Source organism: Artemia sp. Qi Xiang Cuo, chromosome 13, assembly GCF_049724085.1.
Source record: "Artemia sp. Qi Xiang Cuo chromosome 13, ASM4972408v1, whole genome shotgun sequence".
Classification (NCBI taxonomy): Eukaryota; Metazoa; Arthropoda; class Branchiopoda; order Anostraca; family Artemiidae; genus Artemia; species Artemia sp. Qi Xiang Cuo.
This window is the reverse complement of record NC_142806.1, coordinates 46837446-46864716: the sequence shown is the minus strand read 5'-3', so window position 1 is coordinate 46864716 and position 27271 is coordinate 46837446. Positions and strand designations below refer to the sequence as shown.

The following is a 27271-nucleotide window of genomic DNA, read 5'->3' as shown; positions in this document are numbered from 1 at the left end:
TGGTAAATAATGGAGGCCAAATACAGCAAAATTTTGCAATCGTATTAATCTATTAACCAGATACAAGCTAAATTTTTTGAATGGAAGAATAGAATAAATAGCAAAAACTAGCTAGAATCTGACCTCTGTACTTTTTCATGTCTACTATGAATCGTCTGTCTTCAGTAGCCTATATTATAACGCCATCTATCCATATGTATTTTGTAATAATTATATAACAGCTCGTGGTAATGTATTTTTCAACACTAAGGTTATTCATTCCATATTTTCTAGTGAATCGGTTTTGAACGTTTATTAAAATTAAGTAAAAGCTTCGCCTGTATGCCTGTATTTCTGCTAGCACAATCTATGCCTAGTTAAAGCTTACGAGGCGACTGAAATTCATAAACAGGTTATTTCGTCACATGTTGCTTAGAAAGTAAGTCAAGACATACGAACTCGAGTAAATAGCCTTCGAATTACCATACCCTGTAGAGAGGATAGCGAAAATAAGGGTAGCCAGGAATTCTCCTCTCCGTTATTGGCACAAACGACCTTGTAATTCTCTTAAAAATTGGAATTTATCGCAAAAATGCTTTTACGTTTTTCGAAATTATCAACGAAACTTGCCTACTTTTTCCCGTTATGTTTCTTGAAATTCACTCTTCCCTTCACAAACTAAAAATTATAAATAAACACACTTCTACATTTTTACTACATTATGTAAATTCAAGCATTTTTGGGCAATTTTTTTAGGTTGTCCTCCACCCTTTTCTAGAACAAAATCATGCTAACATGCCTGTCTGTAACATTCGTAGTAATGTTTTCAGTACAAGAACTAATAATAATAATTCTTCCATCAAACCGTATGCAAGAATTTTGCCTTGCTCACCAGCAAAGGAAATTCCCCGAGACTAAACACTTACCTTAGGATCATACAGGTACATTTTCATGCATTTACCGGATATAATTTAAATGCAACGAAATTTCTCATACAAACAACACATTTTTCTCCTTCACCGATAAAGGTCAACCATAGGTAACTAATTAACAGAACAAAAAATACTGACAGTTAACATTCAACACACAGTTAACAGTTAACAGTCTGTAGTTTGTCGGTTGATGAGAAGATTCGTTTTCAAGCAATCGATATGTGACACCAATTTTGTGGATACAGTTTATATACTTGCTACCTTTAGTAAGAGCTAATAACTATATGCATCTGGGTTCTAGGCGTTTACCCCCCCCCCCCGAAAACACCATACATCTGTATGTGCTCGTTCATGTTAACTTTTTTCTTTTCTAATTTGCTTTGCTTCTTTTTTTTGGGGGGGGGGGTGTCTTGGTTGTTCTATTGAAGAATTGATTGCGTATTTTAGCCGCAGAGGCTCTCTACAACTTAATAGCTAACCATTTTTATGTATTTCGTCCATTTACATAAATTTTCACTCTCAGGCCATTGCAGTAAAATCATTGATTCAACAGCCTCTAGTTAAGACGGCCCTCCGAAGAGCACTGCATTCTCCCCTTCTCCCAAAAAGTAACTTACCGAAAATAAACAGCGAGATCTGTTGACAGGATGCATTCTTCTAAAATCTTAATAATTCGACTATATTCATCTGATGTAACATTTGTAAGTATTTGACAACCCTAGAATTTAAAGATTCGACAGAGACAAAAAAATAAATAGTGGACACGTGACAAAATAAATGAATTAAAGTTATGAAAGTTAAATACCCAAAAAAAGTAACCGTATAAGTGCTAGTGTGGTCATCCAAATGATAAAAGTAGAGAATTTCAATTCCATTTAACCCAATTTATTTGTTAAAACTGAAAACATAAATACCAATGTGACATATTAACAATACTCACAGACCAAAGTAGGAAACAAACAGAAAGGACCTAAGAGAAAAGTGAATAACCGAATAAACAGAAATATAAACTAGAAACAAGAAAGAAAGAAAAAAATAGGAAGATACGTAGAAACAGAAAAACAATAGCAAACAAAGGAGGTTTTCCAACAATGTCATAAAACACAAAAATTAGTCAAAAAGAAGAAGGAAAAAGAAGTATCAACAATTACATAACTTATAAAATAAGACACAGGAGAATAAAAGATGAGCATAGATTGACGAGAAAACGTACGGAAAACAGATGCATTGAATAATACCTTACACAGCCATCCCATATCAAAAGATACTATGTATATTTTTCGCGATTTAGAGGTACCACATGATGTTAGAGGAGCGTTCAAAAATCACACAAAATGTTTATTTCTGACAAAACGAAGGACATCCTAATCTCTCCATGAATGATCTACTTGGATTATATGTCGAGAAAAATTTCACTAGAATAGCCACCATGGCTGCACTGGCATCATACTAAATTTTAACAAATTGTGAAATATTCTTGAACTTATTTCACAGTAGTAATGAAAATATTACGATTTCAATTTGAAATATATTAATTTGAAGACATCATTGGCCATTTCACTGGTAGAGTGGTTTAGTTTTGAGATACTCATTGCTTAGAAACGGCAACCTCACGACAAAAGTGTGAAGTGTGAGTTGTTACAATAAGAATACTAATTTTCAGTTAGTATTTCCCTGATTCTTTACATTCGTTACATCATTACTGCAATTGCTGTATAAGTTATAAAGATTTAGTTCTCAATTTACTGTTATAGTTTCTATTGGCGGTTCGCCAACAAACTACATTAAAGAACCGGAAAAGTAGTTTAAAAAACTTGAAACGGCTCTTCTAAAAACTTGCAGTTTTGGAAATGGGATAGTTTCAGTTGTGGCATATTTGTACACCGATTCTTTCATTATCGTCAAGTTTTCGTGTTTTACCCAAATTTCTAAAAAAAAAAAAAGACAAAAAAATGGGTTCTCCAAAATATCCTCGAAAATTAATGCTAGTAAATACACGAACGTCAGCAGAAAATACAAATTATTAACTTTCCTAGTTCTTTGGGAGGTTTCGGAGAATCCAATTTTCTTTCGGGGAAATTTGGGGAAATCCCTAAAAATTCACCTACTGCGGAAGCGCTATTGGAGATGTTATTTTTATTCCAGTGTAACAATTTGATTTTGCCTTGTTAAGTTATTGACTTCTTCTCAGAAGCAATAGTGAAAATGAGTATCATTGATATGCAATCATAATAGAAATAATCCTTCCTACCTGACTATTGAGAATCATTAAACATTGATCAAAATGATGCCGTTCCATCGTAGACGTCGAATACAGCTGAGCTAATGGTGAAGACGCCCTATAAGTACAAAACAAGGATACAGGACCATTAATATACCGTCATCGTTAAAACTAAAGGGCGTATCTAACATATTCTTTTTCCGACAATAGCTAATTGAGCCCCAAAGATATTAGGTTGGTCTAAATCGGTAAGGTCAACTGGAAAACAATATTTACAACATATTTAGACATGAAAAGTACTGCTTCACCAGGTAGAGGGGGAGGTAGTTTAGTACCCTTAGCTCAAAGGGTCCCAGACGTATTTCCATACCTAAAAAAAAAAAAAAAAAAAAAAAAAAAAAAAAAAAAAAAAGAAACAATCCCCATTACTCGGCCAAGTAGTCAAAATCCTAAACATTAATTTTCTTATCCTTTAACATTATCAATATCTCAGATGAACCCCTTTTTTTAGTGATAGAAATATGTTTAAAAAAAATGTTTCTACGAAATGAATAATTGAAAACATATTTTGCTTCCTGATACAGCCCTGAATTACGACAAAATTACTAAAAAAAACTCCACCTATGTAGACTTCATATAATGCGCCGATTCATCCACTTAGTCTCGAGGCCTTTCTTTGAAACAGGATTAATTTTAGTAAGATAGACAATAAGCAGATCTAAAGATAGATGGCGAAAGAGAACATTGTCAACTAGCAAAGCACAGTCCGCATGATTTTACGCCCACAAAGCATTTAAGTATCGAACTTTTTTCATCTAGATACGTAATATGATTTTCAGTCCGATATTTTCCTCAAAATTACCCATATTTGAAAACAAAAAAAAATTATTAAAACAATGATTCTTCGAAATACAACATATAACCTGAGTTTACTCTCAGGTCGAATATCTATTAGGTGATAATAGAATATCAACAGTTGGAATTTATAAAGTTTATTTTTTATTCTTGGAGAGTCTCTCCATTATTGCCCAGTGACAAGAACTCTGCAACAATCAATATATTTTTATATGTATGCAACAATCTATAGTCAAAACTTTTTTGACTCTATTATAGAGTCAAAACTGTTTTTGACTGTATTATAGAGTCAAAAGTGATCGCAGGGCAACTAGCCCCCCTCCACCCTCCAGCCTTTTTTTTCCCAAATGCAACCGATAAAAATTTTGAGATAGCCATTTTGTTGAAAATAGTTCAAAGATCAGATAACAAAACTCCGGTTTCAACAAAACCCCCCAGGGCCCCGGGGAAGGCGTTGTAAGTTATGCCCTGGGGGCACAAGTGGTTCTTATGGATAGGATGCTTATATAAACTTCAGAGAGGGCTCATTTGTTTGGAAAGGGGAAGTTCTAGTTCACCTTTTAAGAGTAAAAAAGATTGGAGGGCAACTAGCCTCCCCCTCCACGCCCTTTTTCCCCAAACCCATCCGATAAAATTTTATGATAGCCATTTTGTCAAAAATAGTTCAAACATTAGATAACAAAACAGCAGGGTCGACACAAACCCCTGGAGCCCGGGGCAAGTGTTTTAAGTTATGCCCCGAGGGCATATAAGGTGTTTATGTAATGGTTGGTCGTATAAGCTTCAGAGGTGGCTCATTTGATTTGAAATTGAAAGTTCTAGTCACCTTTTTATGAATCAATAGGGATATGTGGGCATCTAACCCCCCCCCCCCCTCTCCACACACACACAACCTTGTTTCTCCAAATGCGTCTGATAAAATTTTGAGATTGCCGGTTTGTTCGAAATAGCCCAACGATCAGATAACAAAAATTGTGTTGTCAATATACCCCCCCCCCCCACCCCCAGGGCCCGAGGAAAGGGTAGTAACATATGCCCTGTAGGCACATAAATTTTTATGGAAGAAGTGGCCGGATAAACTTCGGAGGGGACTAAAATGATTAGATATTGAAAATTCTAATTCCCTTTTTAAGAGTCAAACGTGGTGCAATGGCAACTAGTAGAAACGCGAGTCTCAGAAACGAGTATCCCGTCTCAGTAGAAAGCCAAGTCTCAGAAACTGATAGCCCTGATGTGGATAATTTATTAAACCACATTGGCCTAACATAACATAAAGAAAGAAAAACGAGCAAACCCTGCTGTGCAAAAAAAGTGATACTTACTTGATTTGAAAGGAATTATTAGTTCCGCGATGGTCTAAATCATGACAGAGACAGGCCATTATTAAAGCAAGCACTTCCATTTCACCAAGGTAACACCACCATTCTGTAGTCTAAAGAAAAATATATAAATAGAGATGCATCAAAAATAGTAACTCTTAAACAAATTTAGTATCAACAGAACAAATCGAAATTCAAGAAGAAAAACAAGAAAATATTCAGCCAGGGTAAGAAGAATTACAATTATGATATTTCTACAAGAAATTTTATCAAAAGCCATTCTCACGAAAAAAAAAAACAATAAAAAAACACGAAAAAACACACAAGAAAAGTATATAGAATTTTTGATTTTATTTGAATAACCAGCTTTAGAAAAAACACACACACACACAAGAAAAGTATATAGAATCAAACCACAACAATCATTACTTCAAAACTGAAGTGAAGAAAAGTAACAAAATTTTAAGAGTCAATATTTCACTCTAAAAGCAAAATAAAAATTGATGGAGCAATTGAAATGCTCTAAAAGTTTTCTTTATTCATTTGTTTGCCTACTGCGGAATCTCTTCTCTTTTTCCTCAATTTTTGTTTTATTAAACTCGAACCCCAGCTACCACAACCTTGAAAACTCTGAAAAAATTTATTTAAGAGATCTATCCGCAATAATTAAGAGATTTATCCGCAAATAATTTTCAAGCTACGCCAGACAGTAAAAACATATATATATATATATATATATATATATATATATATATATATATATATATATATATATATATATATATATATATATATATATATATATATATATATATTTATATTTATATGTTTACATTTTATATTATCTTTCTTTCTTCATTTTAGCTCAGAATTTGCGATATGCGTTGGTCATGATTTGGGAACAATTTGCTCCATATATTTATATGTTTACATTTTATATTATCTTTCTTTCTTCATTTTAGCTCAGAATTTGCGATATGCGTTGGTCATGATTTGGGAACAATTTGCTCCACATTAAACGTAAAACATTTGGATCATAGAAAAATGGAGTGTTACAATATTATTGAAAAAAAATTGAACAAGAGATAAAATTTATTTTCCTTATGCATACTATAATTTACCTCACACAACGAATTGTCAAGGTTTCTTCACCTGTTCTACTGCCTTTGTTTGCTTTTTTATCTTTTTTTGAAATAAGTCACCATTACCCCTACACACTAATTATTCACAATCCTCATTATTATATATATTGGATTGACGACACCGCTTGACTACTAATGTCCTTGCGTCGGCCCTGCAGCGTGTTTCTGCAGCTAATTTCGGACTCTGGGTCTCGTATTACCAAGCTGCGGTCAAACCCACTGTACCACCACAGAACTGATCCTCTTTATTTTTATGTGTTGCACAAAACTCAAAACTAAACATCTACTTTTAGCAATCAAGTCTACATTGAGGTATTTTTAGTTATTTTCTACGTCGTTACAGACGTGCTCATGATCAGGATCAGCAAAAAAAAGTTTGGAAAATTAAGCGGGTCAATTTAATTATTGAATTGCTCTCTTTTATTTCTTTTATTTACAGCTTCCTTTCTATCTATTGGAGGTAGTTATACATGACAGGAGTTAATTTCTACCATTAATGTGGGTCCTCAAATATCAATTAACTATAACTTTTTATTAAATTTTCACCACTTCTTTTCCCACTAATATATTCTACACACATAAAAAATAATCAAATAAGCTTTTTTGTCCCTCCAAGTCAACACCAACTTCCAGAGAAATACTAGTTATTGTATTTCATCTTTTATCCATAGTAACTGAACATTTGAAAACACGTTTAAAAAAGAACTGCAAGTGAGAAAAACCGTTATTTTAAACTGATTCAGGAATGGTAACTATTATTTCTATTAATCCTGATCATAAAAGTTTATTGCGAAAACAAATATGTGGGAATTTCGAAAAATAGCTTAAAACTCCACAAAATGGTGTCGGGTTGAAATGAAAACTGCACCATTGGTATCGCCACATTCGAAAATCCCATTCCGAACAACTAAAGTCCCCATCTTCAGCAAAAGGGAAATAGTTTTTTTTTACATGGGACGCAATGATGTTACCTTTTTTTCCATCACAGCAGGTGCCGACTGATACATCATAGAGATGTTTACGCGCTCATTTGAAAAGAAATCGCCATATGTAGTGCTTCTTATAATTAAAAATAGATAATATTAATGAAATGTAAGTTTTAACAAACCTACATCTTTATATAGAAGACGGTACAACACACGTTCTTTTGACAAGAAATGATATAACACACGTATCTTTGAAAAGTGGCTTTTTTGGGCTCCTTGGAAATAAACCCAGTAAAATGTAAAAAGGTAAAGAATACGGCATTGGACTTTACAGTCCCTACCGACAGTGCTGATCTTTGTTTCTTGGCCCTTCAGCCATGAAGTGCAATGGGGGGTTGGGGGCCAACCATCCTGTGCTGTCGCAACTCCTTCCTGTTTATCTTCCCCAGATTTATCCAGGTACCCATTTAGAACTGGGTCGACTCTGGCTTAGCTTACAGTCACACCACTGACCCTCGTCCCAAACCAAATAATTGGGTACACTAGGATTCGAACCCTCGCCCTTTCGGACAAAGGATCCTAAATCCAGCGCAACCAGCGCAATCCACTCGGCAACCAGTGTTATATTATAATTAAAAAAATACAATAAAACAACAAGCTTACGGTAACAATTGCAAACATCATTTGAGCCACATTAAATGCATGCCGCCAGTTATGATAAGTCACGTTTCTATAATTCTTCTTCACAGATAATAGCCAACGACATAAAACATGATAATCAACATGAAATCGCTGAATCAGATCCAAATCCATAAACATCCGAAGACATGCCTGGAAAATAATTTAAAAGTCAATGAGGTTCGTTCCAAAGACTCTAAGAGAGTTACAATCCGTAGCTACCAAGCCGTTACGAGTCGTAACTAAGAGAGTTACAAGCCGTGTCCTATTTTTGCAGACTCTTGATTTTGAACGGGATTTTTAAAAAAATTGGGCTTGGGTATATTTTAGAAGACTTGTCATACCTGAAATATCTAAGTGAAAGGCAAATGCGACAAATTATTTTGACGGACAAATTGAAATGAACTGAGCGTCCCTCGTACTACTAAAAGTCGAGGATACAAAAGGACATTTAAAGAATGTTATTTCTTTCATCCCTTCAAAATGGAATGTATATGTTACCGTGAAAGGTCAAAATCTAGTGAATGTCGACATTCAAATAAAGATATTTAGCAAATATTTCGGACATACACCAAGCGACCATGTGTTTATTGATCAGTCAGCTTTATCAGTCTTACGCAAGGTTTAATGGTGACAGATTAGGTTATAAATGTCAAAAATGGGTTAGAAATTAGGTTAGAGTCTCAGAAATGCTCAACATTCACCAAACACATGGTCGCTTGGTGTATGTCCGAAACAATTCTTAAATTTATTTCGGACTTTCACCGGTGAATGTCGACATTCATCAGATTTCGGTCATTCACCGTAAGATATATAATACTGTACCTGGCGACAAATCTATCAAAAGGTGCAGACCATATGGTAAATTTTAGCACCCGGATCGTAAGTAATAGCATGTAGTTATTATACGGAGCTAAGGAGCAACAGAAAGTATAACGGGGAAAGAAAGAAGAGCCAGAAACAGCAAAATACAAAGAAATAGAATGAGGAAGAGAGAAAGAGAGAGAGAGAGAGAGAGAGAGAGAGAGAGAGAGAGAGAGAGAGAGAGAGAGAGAGAGAGAGAGAGAGAGAGAGAGAGAGAGAGAGAGAGACAGAGAGAGAGAGAGACAGAGAGAGAGAATTAAGAATAATAACCATGAGAAACACAGGAGGAAACCAGTATCCAAGATAAATAATTTGGAAACTTGGTAATTGTAAACCCTCTTGCTCTAATTTACATTTTTCTGAATAAAAGTTATGCGGTATTTTTTCCTATTTTTATATTTATGTGTTCAACAGACACTACTACTCTCTTTCTGGTATTTTATTCAAAAATACAACCAAAAAATATAACTTTATATTGTTAATAATTATACCATCCCTAATATTGAATTATTAATATTATTACAAATGAATTGACTTCAGTTGTACATAGGGAAAATAACTCATTCCAAACATGACATATTATTGAAAAACAAGTTTTCCAAAAGAAAGGAAAGAGCAATGTTAGAACCTGAAACGAGCAGAAATAGTCATACAATAAGTCAAACTTGAAACAAGCAAAAATTATTCCACAACATTTACAAACAAAATGCTAACCTAGTTTTGAAGAAGAAAAAAAATGATTTCTTAAAACAAACTCAGTTGTGCTGATCAATCCCATTTCACTATTTATACTTTTACGCATCTTCATTTACTTCTTATTGCCTTCCACTCCGTTTCATTCGAAAAATTGATAGCTAAGTAAATCCAAGCTTTGAAACTATGTTTAAAACTGGCATCACCAATTGAGAAACACCAATTGGCATCAATAAACAGACTCTAATTTTGAAGAAATCTGTCTAGTTCAAAGTGTTCATAGGAATAGGTCACTATTATTTAGTTATATTATAATACCCAATTTCTCCCTTGTTCTGTGATGCGTCTTAATGCATGCACTAGAAAATATTAAATCAATTTCAATGGTCATTGATTATACACTTATTGATTCTAAGCAATAAGCCGATTTATTTTTCTTTTTTAATCAATTATATCTCTAATCTTTTTGCCATTACTCTAGGTCACATATGTGTTCACAAAAGAGTAAAATCCTGTTTTTACAGCAACTTAGCTGCCAAATTAAGCAATTTTTGCTGTGTTATCAACCAATTTATTGAGTTGAAAAATTTCCATTTGTGTTGGGCAAATAGGCAATTTTTCTAACAAACCTGCAGCACAATAGACACTGATGGTTAACTTTTTTTCAAAACAATAGAAACAGCCACGGGAGAGACAATCCTGTGAAAACATAACGGCAACTATAGTTTTTCACTGATACAGTTGGATTATCTGCCGGAGTAAATTCTCTCTGTCTGAACCGAGAGTTACAATTTCACTTTCATTTGAAAGCTTACTTTTTATATTTAACTTCCGTCCGTTTTTTATATTAAGGGCTGGGCACACGTAGCTGATTTCGGGAACCAATTTCAGCATCAGTGGACAAATGATTGTAGTAAGAAAAATTGGCTGACAAAAAAATTTATTGTGCAAAATTTCCAAAACAAAGAATCAAGGATACATATAGTCAACTGGAGTTTACTAATAATTGCATAATTGATCTCAGCTTAATTCTCAGTTTAGTTCTCAGCTCAGTAATGGGGTCTTTCACCACAGACATCTCTGGCTGACTGTTTATTTGTATCCCTATTTTTCAATGTGATGATCATGATGAAAATCGTCGCTGATTTTTACATCGGCGCCGAAAACTAGAAAATTTTTCAAGCTCAAATCAACGCTGATTTCTTTTAAAATCGGCGCTGATTTGAAAATCAGCTACGTGTGCCCAGCTCTTTATAGTCAGGATTAAAGTAAATCCGAGGGAGGTTACTGCCTCCCTTGACCCCCGTTCTTTACACACAAGCATAATTTTTGATTAAAAATGATTAAAAAAATCATTCCTTAAATAAGGTACAAATTTTGAAACATTTTTGAGGCAGCAAGAAAGGGTGGGGGGGGGGGGGGGGGTTGAAGTACCAAAATGTTTTTTTCAGGAAGCACCGTCAATTTTCTAGGGGCAAGAGGAAGTCATTGGCTAATTATGAGAGCAGTTTTCGATTACGCACTAGAAATATTTTTGCATTAAGAGGAGAGCCATCACCCCCTCAACTTTCCTGTCGTACGCTGAGTTAGCTTGTGCTCTTCTAAAAACAAGGATATCAGGTGGACTCCCCTCCATGTTGATTTGAAGCACCTCTGTAAAAAAAAAATGGGGAAGATTTGGTCGTATAAAGTGCTTTTTGAGGCTCCAGGTACACCCTTCTTCCACGAGAAGATCCGCTGTTGGCGTGAAACAATTGATGTAGGTGGCTTAAAGGGGTGATACCCCTCCGTATATGTAAAATATTTTCTGTATGTTTTAAGTTTTAACGTCGTTCTTTACTTTCTTTTTATAAAAATGTTTTTTTTCTTTCTATAAGGGGTGAGAGTCGTGATGATTTATTTAAATATATGCTAAATTCAACGTGGCTGATTTCTTATAGAACGTTTGAAACTGATAAACAAAAAATCGCGAAGAAAGGAAGAAAACGAGGACAATTAACAGCCATTTAAAACATTGAAAAAGTTATGCAAATATTTCGGTCAAGACCTCCGCTTGATCGTCCTCAGTGCATAATAAAACTGATAAAAATAAAAAAACCAAACCTTAAAATAAAAACACCAAACTAAAATTGGACGACCCTTTCCTAGTAACGGTGAAAGGGTAACTGAATAAAAAACACAATTCTAAATGGCATTTCAGAATTTCATTTTGCGTAATGCACTTTTAAAGGCTGATCGCTTTCCAGTTTGATTGTTATCGGAGACTCTATTCGATTGCACAATATAACTTTGTGGATGTATGTAAAAACGATCAGAATTAATAATTTTGTCATAAATGGGACTTAGAAAAATTTCCCCAGTGTCTCTATTGAGAGCTACCTTTTGGTGAATGTGCTTTTTTATTTTAACTGCCTCCCTGAAAACTTGCGTGAGACCTTTAACGGGGGCAACGACAGAGGCCTCGTCAAACAAAATGAAATGGTGTGGATTCTCGTACACATGATGCGCCAAGGCGGAATCAAAAACCTCAGGCCTTTGGCGTAACCTCATTGCCTTATCGATTGAGGACTTGTGCTCAGATAACCTCTCCCCCAATTGCTGTTGGGTTCTACCAACATAAAAACAGCCACAAGAACAAGGAATTCTATAAACAGCACTACCCAGAAGGGGGCTGGTTTTATCTTTGCCGTTGTTAAAAAAGTTCTGTGTAATATTTGAATTTTTAAAGGCGACGCTAAGTTTATGTTTTTTAAGGATTCTTTTCAATTTGGCACTCAATTTTGGAATGTAGGGTAGAACAGTGAAAATTTTATTATCATCCACAAATGGGACGTTATCTATTGGAGCTTGTGGACCTGATGCACTCCCTTCTGCCTTTTTTCATCTTCTGTCTATAATGGTCTCATGTAATTTTATAGGGTAGCCATTGCAAAATAAAATGTCCTTAATATAATTCAATTCTGAGTCTATGTGAGGCTCTGAGCATATTCTTATTACTCGGTCAACCAAAGAAATAACAACTCCTCTTTTTATGCAGGGAGAGTGGTTGGAGGAAAAATGCAAATACATATCGTTATGCGTAGGCTTTCTATAAATAGAAAATTCAAGGACAGGAGACTTATTAAAAATTAAAACATCTACGAAAGGAAGTTTGTGGTTATGTTCTAGTTCTAAAGTGAACTGAAGGTTAGAGTCCAAAGTGTTTAGATGAGTTAAGAAGGAGTTAAGTGACTCTCCTCTATGCTCCCATACAGAAATAACATCATCCACAAACCTACCCCAGAAACGGTGTTTCATCGGAAAATTTTTCAGAGCAGAGGTTTCTATGAATTTCATATAAAAAGTTGCCAAAAACGGTGAAAGACTTGTACCCATGGGTAAACCCATGATTTGGGTGAGAAATTGATTATTAAATCGGAAATATAAGGAGGAACTATTGCAAAAACGGACAAGACGCATAATAGTTTCTATATCCAGTGTTTTGTAGTCTATTTCATCAATATTATCTTCTAATTTCCTTTGAAGAGCTAGTTCACATTTTTTAATGTCGCAAGACGTATACATAGAAATGGCATCGAAACTGGCCAAAATTGTATCTTTCTTTATTTCAATGTCTTTTAATTTTTCAACAAGGTGAACTGAGTTTCTTATGTATGAAGTTTATGTTTGCATAAGGGGGCGAAAAAGTGTTGACAACCATTTCCCCAATCTGGCAGTCGGAGAGCTATAAGAAGCCACAATTGGGCGTAGAGGGACTCCATCTTTGTGGATTTTTGGGAGCCCGTAAAATTTAGGAGCTGAACAACCTTTAGGGTAAAATAATTTATGCATTTGTGGAGTAATAAGTCTTTCAGTTTGCAAAATTCCTAGCTCCTTTCGTACTAAACGTGTCAACTTATCGGTGGGGTCTGAATCTACGGGCTTGTAAGTATGGGTGTCGGATAAAATATCTGTAACTTTTGTATTATATTAAGTTTTATCAAGGATAACAATTTTATTTCCTTTATCAGTCCTGGTGATAATGATGTTTGGGTCTTTTTTTAAATTTTTGAGAGTTTGTGTTTCCTGATTTTTTGACCTTGGGGAATATGGAATGAAATCAAGAATATTCTTAACCACCTCTCCTCAAAGTAAATCTTGATACTCCTCAGAACCACGTGATCCAAATATACCTGCCTCCACATTGGAGACTATCTCTGAAAAATTCACTTGTGTTTGAGGTAGGCAAAATTTAGGTCCCTTGGACAAAACATGGGTTTCTTCCGGAGTAAGAACTTTAGAGGATAGGTTCTCAATGGCCGGACCAGGACAAAATCTCGGAAGAAAACATCTGGAATTCTGAAATTTTTCGTACTCTAATTTTTCAAACTTTTCTGATAAACGAGCCTTAGCCAGACAAAAGTCGTGGCGGAAAGTATTCTGAGCTATTCTAGATATCTGCTGAAAATCCGTCGGTGAAAGGTTTTGCTGTAGAAATTGTCAAGTTTTTGAAATTGTATTACTTAGGAAAAAACGTCGTTTTTTCTGGTCTTTTAAAATGTGAACCAAATACTGAAAAACAACCCAATCCCTAAATTTCCTTTCGGATTGTGTACCTAGGCTTAGGCGGAAACGAAGAGAATTCGGAAGAATTCTCTTTACTCTACAATGCTGTAAAAATTCTTGTTGATTAATAAGGTTGGCGTGTTTTTTAGACAAATCAATATAATTAAGAACAGACTTGGTCAAAAGCTCCCCGTAAGCTAGTCGTAAATAATTTCTGAGACCACACTGGCTAATCATGATAAACAAAAAATCGCGAAGAAAGGAAGAAAACGAGGACAATTAACAGCCAGTGAAAAAATTGAAAAATTATGCAAATATTTCGGTCAAGACCTCCGCTTGACCGTCCTCAGTGCAGAATAAAACTGATAAAAATGTAAAAACCAAACCTTAAAATAAAAACACCAAACTAAAATTGGACGACCCTTTCCTAGTAACGGTGAAAGGGTAACTGAATAAAAAACACAAGTCTAAATGGCATTTCAGAATTTTATTTTGCGTAAAGCACTTTTAAAGGCTGATCGCTAATGATGTGTGAAAAAGCACATTCATCAAAAGGTAGCTCTCAATAGAGACACTGGGGAAATTTTTCTAAGTCCCATTTATGACAAAATTATTAATTCTGATCGTTTTTACATACATCCACAAAGTTATATTGTGCAATCGAATAGAGTCTCCGATAACAATCAAACTGGAAAGCGATCAGCCTTCCAAAATGGGTGATAAGCAGTAGTTGTGAAATATATTTAATTTGCATTTGGGATTTCTGGGACATCTATCGATGATTACTCTTGTCTTCTAGGCCTTGTGAGTGACACCTGTCAAATTTCAAAGAAAAACTAAACAGGTAGAACTGATGATCAAATTCTGTCTTTCTCTGACCATGTAATGTGTGTTTCTGTTAAAAATAGCTAGGAACATAGGCATAATTGAAAAATGAATCCTAGTCCTCTGAAGAAATAAAAAATTCGCAAATGCTATATCGCGCGCTACTCTAACCCTATTTATTTTATTGTGTTGCAGGAGTAACATTTTGGTTTGTCCTGTTTTCTTCATTCATTTTTGCCTGTGCCCCCAATGTCAGTCTATTGTGAGAAAGTGGTAAGGGTCTAACATCCGTTTTTACGGAAATTTAGGACCTCTGGCCGGATTGACGAAAACGGTATTACATTTTTAAAGTTACGCATGATTCTTGCCTGGGGCCAAGAAAGGTGGTTTTCGCTTGTCCCTGAACCAGAGTCTACAGTGTGCGAGCGGAAGTGGAGTCTCGTAGTTTATGTCAGAGAACGCCGTCTAAAGTTGTTCAACCAAATTTTCGGTTCTTCGAGCCATGGTTCTGTTTTCTAGTTGAAACTCCGTTCAAACCCTCAGACAAAGCAGGTAGCTGTTTCGAATTGAACTTCAGATTTGAATCTGAAAGTGGCTAAGATGTGCGAGGCTTCCCTGGTCCTATTGCTAACATATTTTCTTCGAATAAAAACTTGGAAAATTTAGAGATCCAAAAAAGGGGCAGATTTCCATTGGTCTGAAAGTGCTGTGATCTAATTTTGCGCGCCATTTGTTTTTGTGATTTAGGTTAAGCTCGCTATTCATTTCTTGTATTTGGTACCGAGGCAGAGGATAGGTTTGATATGCACTTTTTAAATTTGGAGGGTCTAGCAACTTCTTTCTTGTGTGTACACTGAAAAAAAGATGATAATGACCGTGTTACAAAACCAGTTAAGAATTGATTTGCATCAAAAACCAGATGGAGGCAAAAGTGGTATTTAGCCTCTCCCCTCCCCTCCCATCTCAACTTTTCGGGAAAAAGGTAGGTATTTTGCACCTCTTTGAACAAAATTCACGCAAAGATTTTCAAATCTTATGACTGAAGAGGCAAACTTGCCAAGTGGCTTCTATATTGCATATTGCAACCAGTTTAAAGCAGAATCACACAACAACTTTCCATGTATATAATGGGGGATATAAATTAGGCAACTGGCTTCTCCTAAACCTCTCCCAATCACCAACCTTTCAGAAAAAGGTACAGGCATTTTTTTTACTGATCAGCTTAAAATTTACAAGGCAAGTACCCTGGGCAAAAATGACATGAGAATGATGATTTTCCAAGTTTTATTACCCTTCCCCATCCTCCAATCTGCTTAAAAGTTATGGCACAAGTAATTGTGGGCCGATATGAATAGAGTATATGGATTTTCAGAGGAACCCATAACTCCTGAGCCCCATCTACCTTCCTGACTAAACTTATCCACATTATCTTGAAATTTATAGAAAGGTACCAACAGCCAAAGAGATTAAATCAAGAAATTTTAGACTGTTCAACTATACAGTTCAAGCTTTAGCAGGCTTCAAAGTTTTATTGTCCATTATTTTCTCCTCCGTCCCAAAGAATGGGACAGAGGAGAAAATATTCATATTCATTTCCGACACTTTTTATGGTAGGAACTTGCACCTCCATGCATGTAGTTATCAAGCAATTATAAACTATAAAGCAACGCACTGACGTAGTTTGATGACTATTAGTAGAGCGTTTATGTGGCAACCACTCGGTGATAGACATAAAATGAAATTGTTTTTACCACCATATACAACAACAAAAAATTGATACTTGTTATGTGTTAAGGCGACGTCATGTAGGCTTAGCTTGTACATACTGCAATTTTAGAAACAACAATATAAATTCATGGGTGCCCATAAGTCGAAATTTAGGGGGGGGCTTACCTGGTCTAATCGGCACTTCCAATGGTGTATAATAGAAATCTAAAAACAAAATTATAAAATATAAGGTACCATCAATCAGCCAGGGGGGAGGGGATGGAGCCCCCTTTCTGCCCCTTCCCCCATATGGGCGCCCATTTATAGATTGTGTCCATTCTATGTTTTGGAACAAAGTAATAAAGCAACAGCTTGTATACGTGTTGTATTTTAAAACCGATAACAATGATTGGGTGTCATTAAACAAAGAATAATTTTTTTTAAAGCATAGAGTATTTTGAGACCGTTTTTAAGGAACGTTTTACATTTTTTTTTTTTTTTTTTTAAATAAAAAATTCCTTTTCAGACGTAAAATTTTTAAGACTTTGACGGATTGAGTGCCACGGTATTTAAGCAATGAAAAAGAAACGAAGTCGAACTGCTGATCTTGCAACACTTTTGTCAGTGAAACTGACCCAAGGTGATTGCGTCACTTCACATTTTCCAGGCAACGTAAATCTAGCCATTATTCATTGTGGTAGAATACAATCTCTGCATTTCTTTTACAAGAACCCTTCAGAATTCGGCTATTGAATCAGCTATAGTATTGATCGTTATGTTGCCTTTCCTGGACATTTCAGATTTTAAAGGCTTCTTTCATATTCAGTATTAATAATGATATTGCACCAAGGTACTTCTATGATATATTGGTCATGCTAACTGATACAGACTTCTTATAAACTCTGCAAATTGTAACACCAAGCTATGCTTTGGTAATACCAACCTGTTTTGTTGTCATATATCACCGATGCTTGGGACTGCTTATAACAGCTGCCACTGCCAGCTCACTGATTGTTTTAAGAATTATGAAGTTTGATTCCCTCTATGTTTCTTTCTCTTTCATTTTTTTTTCTCTAGGCCTCTAAGGTTATATGCAATTGAATATGTGATTGATACAAAATTCTCTTACGCTTAACTACTTTTAGGTAAGCTACGAGTACTTCAATCTAAAAAGCCTATTTCAACATGGCATAGTTACTATTCAAGCCAAACTCTAATTAGAAGGAGCACATTATGCTTCTTCGGTAGGTTGACTTAATCTCTAGTTTAATTTCTCTGAACGCACTTTTAAATAGAACCGAAAAATTACGACATACCTGAAGGGTTTCCGGGTCTTCCAGTCCAAAGTCATTGAACTTTAAGTCATACAAACGATAAGCTTGAGCTGATGGTACAGATAAATTCTGAAAAAAATAAGTATGAGTAACAGCAACAAATTTAGGCACAATTAAATGTGCGTAGTCCAAAATAAAACAAGCACTTTTTGAGATTGAAAATTCTCAAGTTAGAACTACCCAAAGCATCTCGTAAATATTGACATGTACATCGACTATTCAAATAAGTCAACCAGATAAATTTTAATGTGAAAACAAATGAAACACAGTATCTGGATTCAACATTTAGACAAGTTGCAGAGTATAGCTGCGAGTCAGCATATGATGTACATTACGTTGTTACATCAAATTCACATTACAGCATATAATGCGCGCATTAACAACATCTCAAAACTTTTGATTATCCTTTCACAACACAGATATTGAAATTTAAGAGAGAGAAAAAGAGTATAATTTAAATAAAACAGTAGAACAAAAGAAAAAAACTCTAACCAAAATCTGAATATTTCGACTCCACGTCTAGGAGCCTTTATCAGCTGAAGAAATATTGAAGTTAAATTAAGTCAAACGCAACATATAATGGAAAAGAAAAAAAACAAAAAAAAACACACACACACAAAGCAACAAATAAATAAATAAAATTCACATCTTAATAATATCCAAAATATTACAATAATAGTAAAAAGCCTGAATAAGCACACAGAAATGACAAAAGATTGTCTCTCGTATAATTTAGGATTGGCAATGAGGTCTAGCAAAAATTGAATACTAATATTTGAAAGAAGTTACATAAGACTCCAGGTCATAACCCATGATTAGAATTACAAGGTTAAGATCATTGGAATTATGAAGACAATCTAAGGTTTTATATGGCAACAGGTCAAAGAAACTTATGTATTATATATTAAATGGTTTTTTTTTTTTTGCTAACTTAGCTGCGGTCCATTGGCTCTTTTCAGCATTGACCTCATCCTGATTTTCGCTCACAAGGTAATCGGGAGCGAAATTATGTAACACATTACTGTTTTGAATGTTGACCTGCCCCCTTATTAAGTTATTGAAATTGTAAATTGAAATTAATCTATTTTCTCTTTCATCTCTTTTAATACTAATGCCCCCATTGATATTTTTTTTATCTATGGAATTTTTTTCTGTAAATGGAATAGCAGTATGATCTAAGAAACTATTTACAGAAATAAAAAAAAAGTAATTGACAATTGAATGTTTGAATTGTTTGACCAATCCATGGAGTAGTACATTAAATAAGATCCCATGAACTTAAATCTAATAGCTAACTTCACAGACATTGCATTAAAAGTATTTAAATTTATTGAGAAACTCCATCTAGCTTTGATAAAATGAAGCAAGTCCTTCATTAAAAAGTAGAAGAAGGCCAGAAACGTTTACCTCCGAGGTTGCTGAATGCTTTAGATTGTCCCTGCCAAATACAGATATTGAAAAAATGAAGTCACTGATAATCCAGCGCATGTCTGTTGCAATGTTTTGGAACAATAATAGTGATGGTAAAAATATTTATAATTTGAGCATAAACAGCAGTGAGTGAGGTTTTAGAAAAATACTTTAATGGCCGTGCATAATTCAAAAATGGCTAAAAATTTTATGAACTGTTCGCATGAACTAGATTCACCTTGAAATAAGTAAGTAAGTAAGTAAATTTATTGCCCGAAAATTCACATGGAATTAAAACGGAGCATAACAAAGGAAAAAGAAAAGAAAAGTCACACTAGGGAACATTGCCAAACATATTTGATGTTCATTAGCAAAACTACTGGCACAGGATGGCTAGCAACGGGTTCGCTCTTCCCTTAGCGTTTTTAAAAAAATTCTCGGCGACACGGTTAACACAGACTGTTGGATCGGATACACCATAATTACGCATGATATAGGAGTTACTTGTCCATGGTGGAAATCTCAGAAGGAACTTCGTGAATTAGAAAAACAGAACTCTTACTTTTGCACACTGAGCGGACGACAGGTATTTCCAAAAAAGTGCTATATACAGTACATGTGGAAGGACAATGACATTATATAGTTACGAAAGATATTTACGGCAGAACCGATGTCTGTTACCAATAATTGACCCATACGCAATCCGGATTTTCACTTCTACGTGGCGTATAAGCAGCGTCCCGGTGGATTGGAGGCTTCGACCAGTTGGTAAACCAAGGTAAGTAATACTCTCAGATGGTTTCACAATTGAATCGCCCAAATGGATTTCTTCTTCACACTGCTCCGCATTGAAAAACAAAATGGCAGATTTTGACACATTAAACGACAAACCTACGTTATTGTATTCCCTATTCAACACAGCAAAACTCTTCGAAAGTCGATCAGCGGATCTGTTCAAATTAAGCAAGGCGTCAGTATGCGTCATCAATGAAACATCTATTCCTTTTGAAACACAATTAGCAGCTACTTGGGCTGGCACCGGGAGAACACTATTGTTGTACAAACTCGGAGACACAACTGAACCTCGCATGACTACTTTACGGACCAATACAACAGCGGATTCGACCGACTTTGAGGGTATTTTGATTTGCGCTCTAAGGTTATTGTACATATAATATAATACTCTGACAATTCACAAATTTAGCCCTTGTTTATACGCTTCTAGAAGGATCTGCGCGTGCACCGACGAGTCAAACAAAATAGCCTCAGAATCAGACAAAATAGCAGCAAGGGTGAACAGAGCATCAGCACAAACGCGCCCCACCGTAAAACCAAACTGGTGGATTGGCATTTGGCAACAGTGTCTAACATTTGACAATATAAGCATTTCTAGAAGCTTGCATAAAATTAGCAACACAGTAATTGGGCGATAAGAGGAGCATAGGTTAGCTGGCTTCCCTTTTTTCAGGATGGGCGTAAGTTGCCCTGTACAGGAAACATCGGGTACAAAACCAACTACAAATATTATCCGGTACAATAATGTTAACATTTCATACAAAGACGAGTACCATTCACAAGGTGAAGCGCACACAAACCGTCAACTCCACGTGGTTTTTGTCTCTTTCAGCCTATAGGCATTTGCAGTTACATCCGTATCAGAAACGGTAAAGTTTGGAAAACTCGAGTTTGATATTGGAAATGTTAACTAAGTAGACAAACAAGCATGCGCTAGGCGAATGCAAAAAAATAGTAATGCCTAGTGTAAAATACTTGTTTAATTTTGATATATTCATAAACTTATTGATAATGTGACAAATAAGCCTGAGTTACTGCACGCTAAGTTGCTAAAGTCAGTCATGGCAAGCTTTGGTAGCACCACGAACTCATCCGTCTTTTCGTTCATTTGTAAAGTTTTGGTATTTTTGAATTTGATTTGTATTGGGTTTTTTCATTTCTTTTTTCTTTGTACTCTGCTCTTCTCTTGTGTTTATTAGCGGGTTGTAAATAAAGCATTATTAATATTATGTATGTATGTATCTATGCATTTCCAAAAAAAGCAATCGGGCAATAGGAAAAAAAACAGAAAAAAAAATAACGTACTTAAACATGGATCTTCACGAAAAGATTTATAAAGAGATACATCTTTCACGATGTATCAGGCCTTCATCAACATGCTTAGCCAGATTCCTTACTGTCATTTTAACTCGTGATCCAACAACCCCTTCCACGCACCTTCTATCTGCCAATACTGACGAAAAACACTCATTTCTCAGATCCGCCAATTCTTTACAATTCCCCAAATAATAAAAAATATCCTCGTCATCTTCCCCCCACATCGGACAAGGGACTGGGTTAACACTCTGACCCCTAAATTTCCTCTCTCTTTCCCCAATATCAATGGATCCTCCCCTTACTTCAAAATAATTTTTATTTCTTCCCCTTTCAACCCCAACTTAAAATAAGCTTCTTCCCCCCACGTGTCTTTCACCGTACTTTACAGACTCAGAGATCCTGAGGCCTCCTTATTATTATATGGGCAGACAACTTGGATTGGGTCGTATATTCTTCAGGTTTGCAGGGATTTCCGCATTTAAGTGACGGATAGATATAGCGTTTCACTTACAAAATATTCCAACAAAAATAATACAAAAATACAGAAAAATGTAAACAAAAATAACTCGTTTCACTTAGCCAATCAAGTAGTACTTTAAGCAAGACTATATTAGCCAAATCCCCATATTAGCTCACACAACAACTTATTTCCGTAATCGCATAAAATGACCATTAAAGTATTCAAGCCTATTTGGATAATTTAACAAGTCAGCATCAAAAAGTGATAAAATGACCCCCAATGGAGAAAGAAATCCTATTTCCGAAGCAAAAAAGGTCATTTTTGTCTAGAAAAAGCTACGTCTGCCTACTTCTTAGTTTACCGTGGATATAATCAGAAAATTTCCTGTTCAACAGCAATCATTTTTTTTTTTCAATCTTTTCTGAGAATGAAACGTCAGCATTTTTCAACACTTGAGGTATACAATTACAAATCTACTTGACCAATATATCTTATTTTTTTATGACGGACACTTCAGCTCAGCTTTGAAAAAAAAAATAATATTCTATTTAAACACCCGGATGGTTTTTCGCGCATACCAGGTTCCATTAAAATAATTAAAATCCAGCGGCACCAATTGGGTGGTTGGGGGGGGGGGATTTGCCACAAATAGCTTTCTTTTTGTGATTTCATCGAAAATTTGTTGCTGCTGTTACATTTGTATTTAAAAAAAATACCTCCTAGATTTTGAAAAATTCTTTTGATCCCCCCCCCCCCCTTCATTTCCATGAGATGACATCATCGTTCAAACCTACTATAATGACGAGATTTTTCCACAGCGAATGGTTAATACTATTGCTAATGTTTTGCAACCTACGGTGCGACTGAATCAATTTTCCAAACATTTGACAATATCAGTTTAATCTAAAAATATCTAACAGATTTCGGAGTTAGGCAAATTAGGAGGTAGGTCGAGTTAAATCATCGTTCCAGCAAGAGGATTCGATTCAGGTTGAAAACACACCAAAACGCACAAAAAACTCCAGCATTTTGGTTGTAAAAACGCACATTTAATGTACACGGTTCTAAAAATTCCAAAGATCCTAAAATGTAAGGACCAAATATTACATGTCTAGGTTCAGATATAACAATCTAAATACATCTTTGCTCTATGGGGCCATCAGAAAGTTCCAGTAGTCTTCCTTCCTGTCAAATTTTGAATTCACACATCTAAGCATCTAATATATGTACAATATTGGTAAGCAAACACTGGAAGTGCGTTTTTTTGTCACTTAAAAAGATAAAAGATTGCGTTTTTTTATGTTTTCGCACTAGAAGTGCGTTTTTATCGTTTTTCTCTATCTGTCTAGAGCTTGATATCTGTCTAGAAAAAAAGATCGTTCTAAATTCATACGCGAAAACTGTGTCACTGATAAATTATATAAGATAATAGATTATAATTATCAGATCATTAGATCATTAATCATTCTCTTAAAAACAACTTGATATAAAATCAAAGGAAATGCAAACTTACGCTTAGCTTAGTGGCATCCTCCGAAGAAGCGGTTGCGTGGTAGCTTAGCACTTCTAGAGTTACACGTTGTTTGGCCATTGCTAAAACTGTTTTTTCATACCTAAAAATAAAGAGAAAGTCAGTGCTAAATTAATTAATTTATTTATTTATAAACCACGCAATCCAATAGTTGATAATGGTAGAATAAGAACAAGAAATGTCGGTTTTCTATAAGTACTTGTATAACCGTCCATCAGAGGAGCTATCGGAGCTCGTTCCTGATATAGCAAAGCCATTGCGATCAACTATCCTATGTACAGCTCGTCAGGACTACCTTGAGCAGGGTACTCCCCGCCAAGAATATCTGAAAACGAGTTTCAACCGGCGATCGGTTGCCACATGGAAGATTGCCGGCAGAGGTAATCCCGAAAAATCCTTCCCCTGACGCGTTCAAGAGAAGGTATAACAAATATCTCAGTATTGTAAAAAGAGGTAACTACCAGGACTATCGGTTAATCATCATTTGTGATGGAGCCGTGAAGCCTATAATAAAAAAAAGAAAATATTATAAAAATTCATTGTCAACGAAAAAACAAATAAAGGCTTAGAGGGGGTAAATGCGCATGAGCAACACAAAAGAAAGTTTTCTACGCCAAATCTTTAATTTCGAGATAATATAATGATACAAGATAAAGAAGAAATTTATAAAACTTAAAATTAATCTATCTGAATTCTATTTTAGTTCTATCTGAATTCTATCCCTACTGCGGATAAAGGATAAGATATTGCTGAAGATTGTCCTTTTTGGCCAACCATCTAGGAATAAACGGAAAGCAGGTCGTCCGCGGTTGGGGAGGGAGGATGTCGTAAAGAAAGATTTAGTGGGAAATCGGAACTTCCTGGGAGGGTGTCAAGAGGGAGACCTTGAATAGATTAGGATGGAGGAGGAACGTATGTAGCTGTGTTGGCCTCATACGGCTTGGTGCTGCAGTGAGTCGTTAGTAGTAGTAGTCACAAAAAATTTTAAATTACCATTCTTAAAAATAGGGAAAGACGTAAGGCATAAGGGACAGAATGATCACAAAAGGTCGAGTATAGTTTGGCCAGAAGGTTTTTCACTAAAAATAAATATGCAGTTAGTGTTTTATAATTAATTTATCTATTTATAAGCCACACAACACAGTAATGTGTAATAACAGGTAACAATAGGGAAAAAAAATTGAAAATACACAATCACCGAAAAATCAAATTGATCAGAACAGTTAAAGAATGTGTGTTTTCAAAATCTCACCCTCTGTGAATGGGCTTCTGTTGGTACCAACAAGCTGCAACCAAAATGGCAGATGGTGTGTGGATGTAGATGTTAAAGAAAAAATCTTTGAGAATTTATATTAATTTCAAAATTTCATGCACAATCATCCATGTATTCAAATTCTATTTCATTTGCTATTTTACTCGCAACTTTATGTTATGAAGAAAAGTGTCGCTCAATATTGTAGGTCCTGGCGATAATTACATCTGTACACAAAGTGCATATCAATTTGTCATCGTCTAGGGTACCCATGAATAGTACCCATGTACCCATGAATAGCACACACACAATACAAACAAATCGGTCAATATGTGGCAAGATGGAACTAGGAAAAGCTTTCGTGTGTCATCCTGGCATATAGCCACCCATTCCGTGGATGGGCACAAGTTAAAGGGTAGTTATCTTCCCTTCTAGACCTTTATTTATGGTTGAAAAGAGCCGTTGTCTATTTTTTGATTATTCGAGATTGTTGTCGACTAAGAATTTAATTTAAGCTAAAACTACGCAGTAAAGTACGCATACAATGGAAGATATAGAAAGTGCAGTTGCAAAACAAAGCCAAAAAACTCTAAGTCTACCCGTTAGCTGAAGCACATTGGAGAGAAGCACACTTACCATTTTTAGTAAGTTGTTGCTAAATATACTTACACATTTGTATTGTGAATTCCAAGTCCACAGAAAATGGCAAAAGCTTCCACAAAATTTTTATCATTTTTTGTGAATGGCAAATCATCAAATTTATTCACCAGCTACAAAAAGAAAAAGACAAGTTATTTTTCACAGGTTAAAGAAAAAAAAAGTTTAAAAAACATCTTTTTGCTTTATTATATAAATAAATTAGCCAAAGAGTCTATCAGACAACAGACATAAGAACTATAAAAATGCAGCGGATATTCGTTTATGATGACCGGAGAACTTTTTTGCCCCTTCATCCCACCCCACCCCTTCTCTCATAAACAAAAAAAATAAGTTTGGGCTTGGTCGTTCAATCATGAGACAAAACGACTTCAAAGACTTCACAAAATTACATATAAAGTTTGTCAACTTTTAACGAAACGTAGTGACTGAATAATAATGAAAAACGCTCTCGTAGATTGTATAGTCGCTTCTTGTACCCGCTGTTCAACGCCATACGATAGTTTTTCAGACGTCAAGATTGGTGATTGGCTGAGAGATACGTACATTAGGCAATAATATAGGTAGATTCTAAGACTACATATACTAGATAAAATAACCAACAACAAAAATGACACAAAACTGAGGAAATATTTTCAGTGCTTGTTTAAATATTAGTAGAAAACAGCAAATATTTCGGCAAAAACCTCCACTCTGCTGTCTTCAATCCAAAAAAAAGAACTTAAACAAAGCAAAATCACAAGAAGAAAAATCTTGAAGAACTACAATATCAAAACCCAGAGCGAAAAGAAACCTTAAAACATGAGCTATAGACACAAGCATTAAAAAATCCACTTTGCACAAAAACAGTAAAATGCTGATGCGGTTGTTTTTATTTTGTCAAGGTTTGCTGAAGGTTTGCTCACGCTGAAGATGGAACAGCGGAGGGTTTCCGCCAACATATTGGCTTTCTTCTTTAAATATTTACTGAATTGCTGAAAACCTTATCTCCTTTTCCTTCGTGGTTCTTTTTTAAGTTGAGAGGAGTCATCAAAAACTGTGTTTATTTTCTGATTATAAAAAAAAGGATAAAAATCCTCCAGAGTCATTACTGACGCAGAGGGCGTTGAATCGACGTTTCAGTTGCTGGGTCTTTCCACGGCGCATAGTTGCTGGGTCTTTTGCATAGGGCGTTGAATCGACGTTTCAGTCGCTGGGTCTTTTCACGGCGAATAGTTGCTAGGTCTTTCGCATAGGGCGTTGAGTCGACCTTTTAGTTGCTGCGTTAAAAAAAAAAAAGTGTAGCCATTTGAGATCCGTTATTGCTGTTATTATGTTGACACTTTATGAATCTTTGCAAGTAAATCTTACAAATGATTCATGATATAACAGAGAATCAAATTAATTTCTGCCTAAACTCAAAGCAAAACAAAAAAACAAAAAAACAATGACAATCTAAACTAATACTAAAATTTCAATTGGCTAAAATTAAAAAATATATTTCAATTGGAATAATGAATAAAGGTTAAATCTACTTAATAATAAATTTTTCATGTTAATTGACAGTGAATTCACTTTTCAAAACAAAGGGAATTCCATTTTTATAGAAACAAGATGACAAAAAAGTTATAAGTTAGAGGAATAGTCTCCAAACCAGGATGAAGTGACACATTCAAGCCTGGTGAACTTCATTTTACAATTTACTCAAGATGCACACTACTGGACAGATTAAATCAAATTCCTAGTCCCATTGCGATCTATACGATGTTAGTAGGGCCAAGGAGTCATCCGGGCAACCTTGGTCGCATAAACGGTAATTTTGAAGGAAGGAATTATAAATGGTAAATCGA

The 27271-nt window shown here is 35.2% G+C and overlaps 1 protein-coding gene across 1 annotated transcript in view; it reads right to left on the bottom strand.

The window, feature by feature from the left end:
• Window positions 1-27271, bottom strand: part of LOC148945341 (dual 3',5'-cyclic-AMP and -GMP phosphodiesterase 11-like) — a 256119-nt gene that overhangs the window by 6654 nt on the left and 222194 nt on the right. Inside the window, exons 13-19 of the mRNA XM_089099013.1 lie at window positions 25455-25555; window positions 23516-23615; window positions 18003-18089; window positions 8038-8205; window positions 5310-5419; window positions 3163-3250; window positions 1529-1629 (exon numbers count right to left, since the gene is read on the bottom strand). Coding sequence (XP_088955139.1) covers window positions 1529-1629; window positions 3163-3250; window positions 5310-5419; window positions 8038-8205; window positions 18003-18089; window positions 23516-23615; window positions 25455-25555 — 755 coding nt within the window. The remainder of the gene's footprint in view (window positions 1-1528; window positions 1630-3162; window positions 3251-5309; window positions 5420-8037; window positions 8206-18002; window positions 18090-23515; window positions 23616-25454; window positions 25556-27271) is intronic.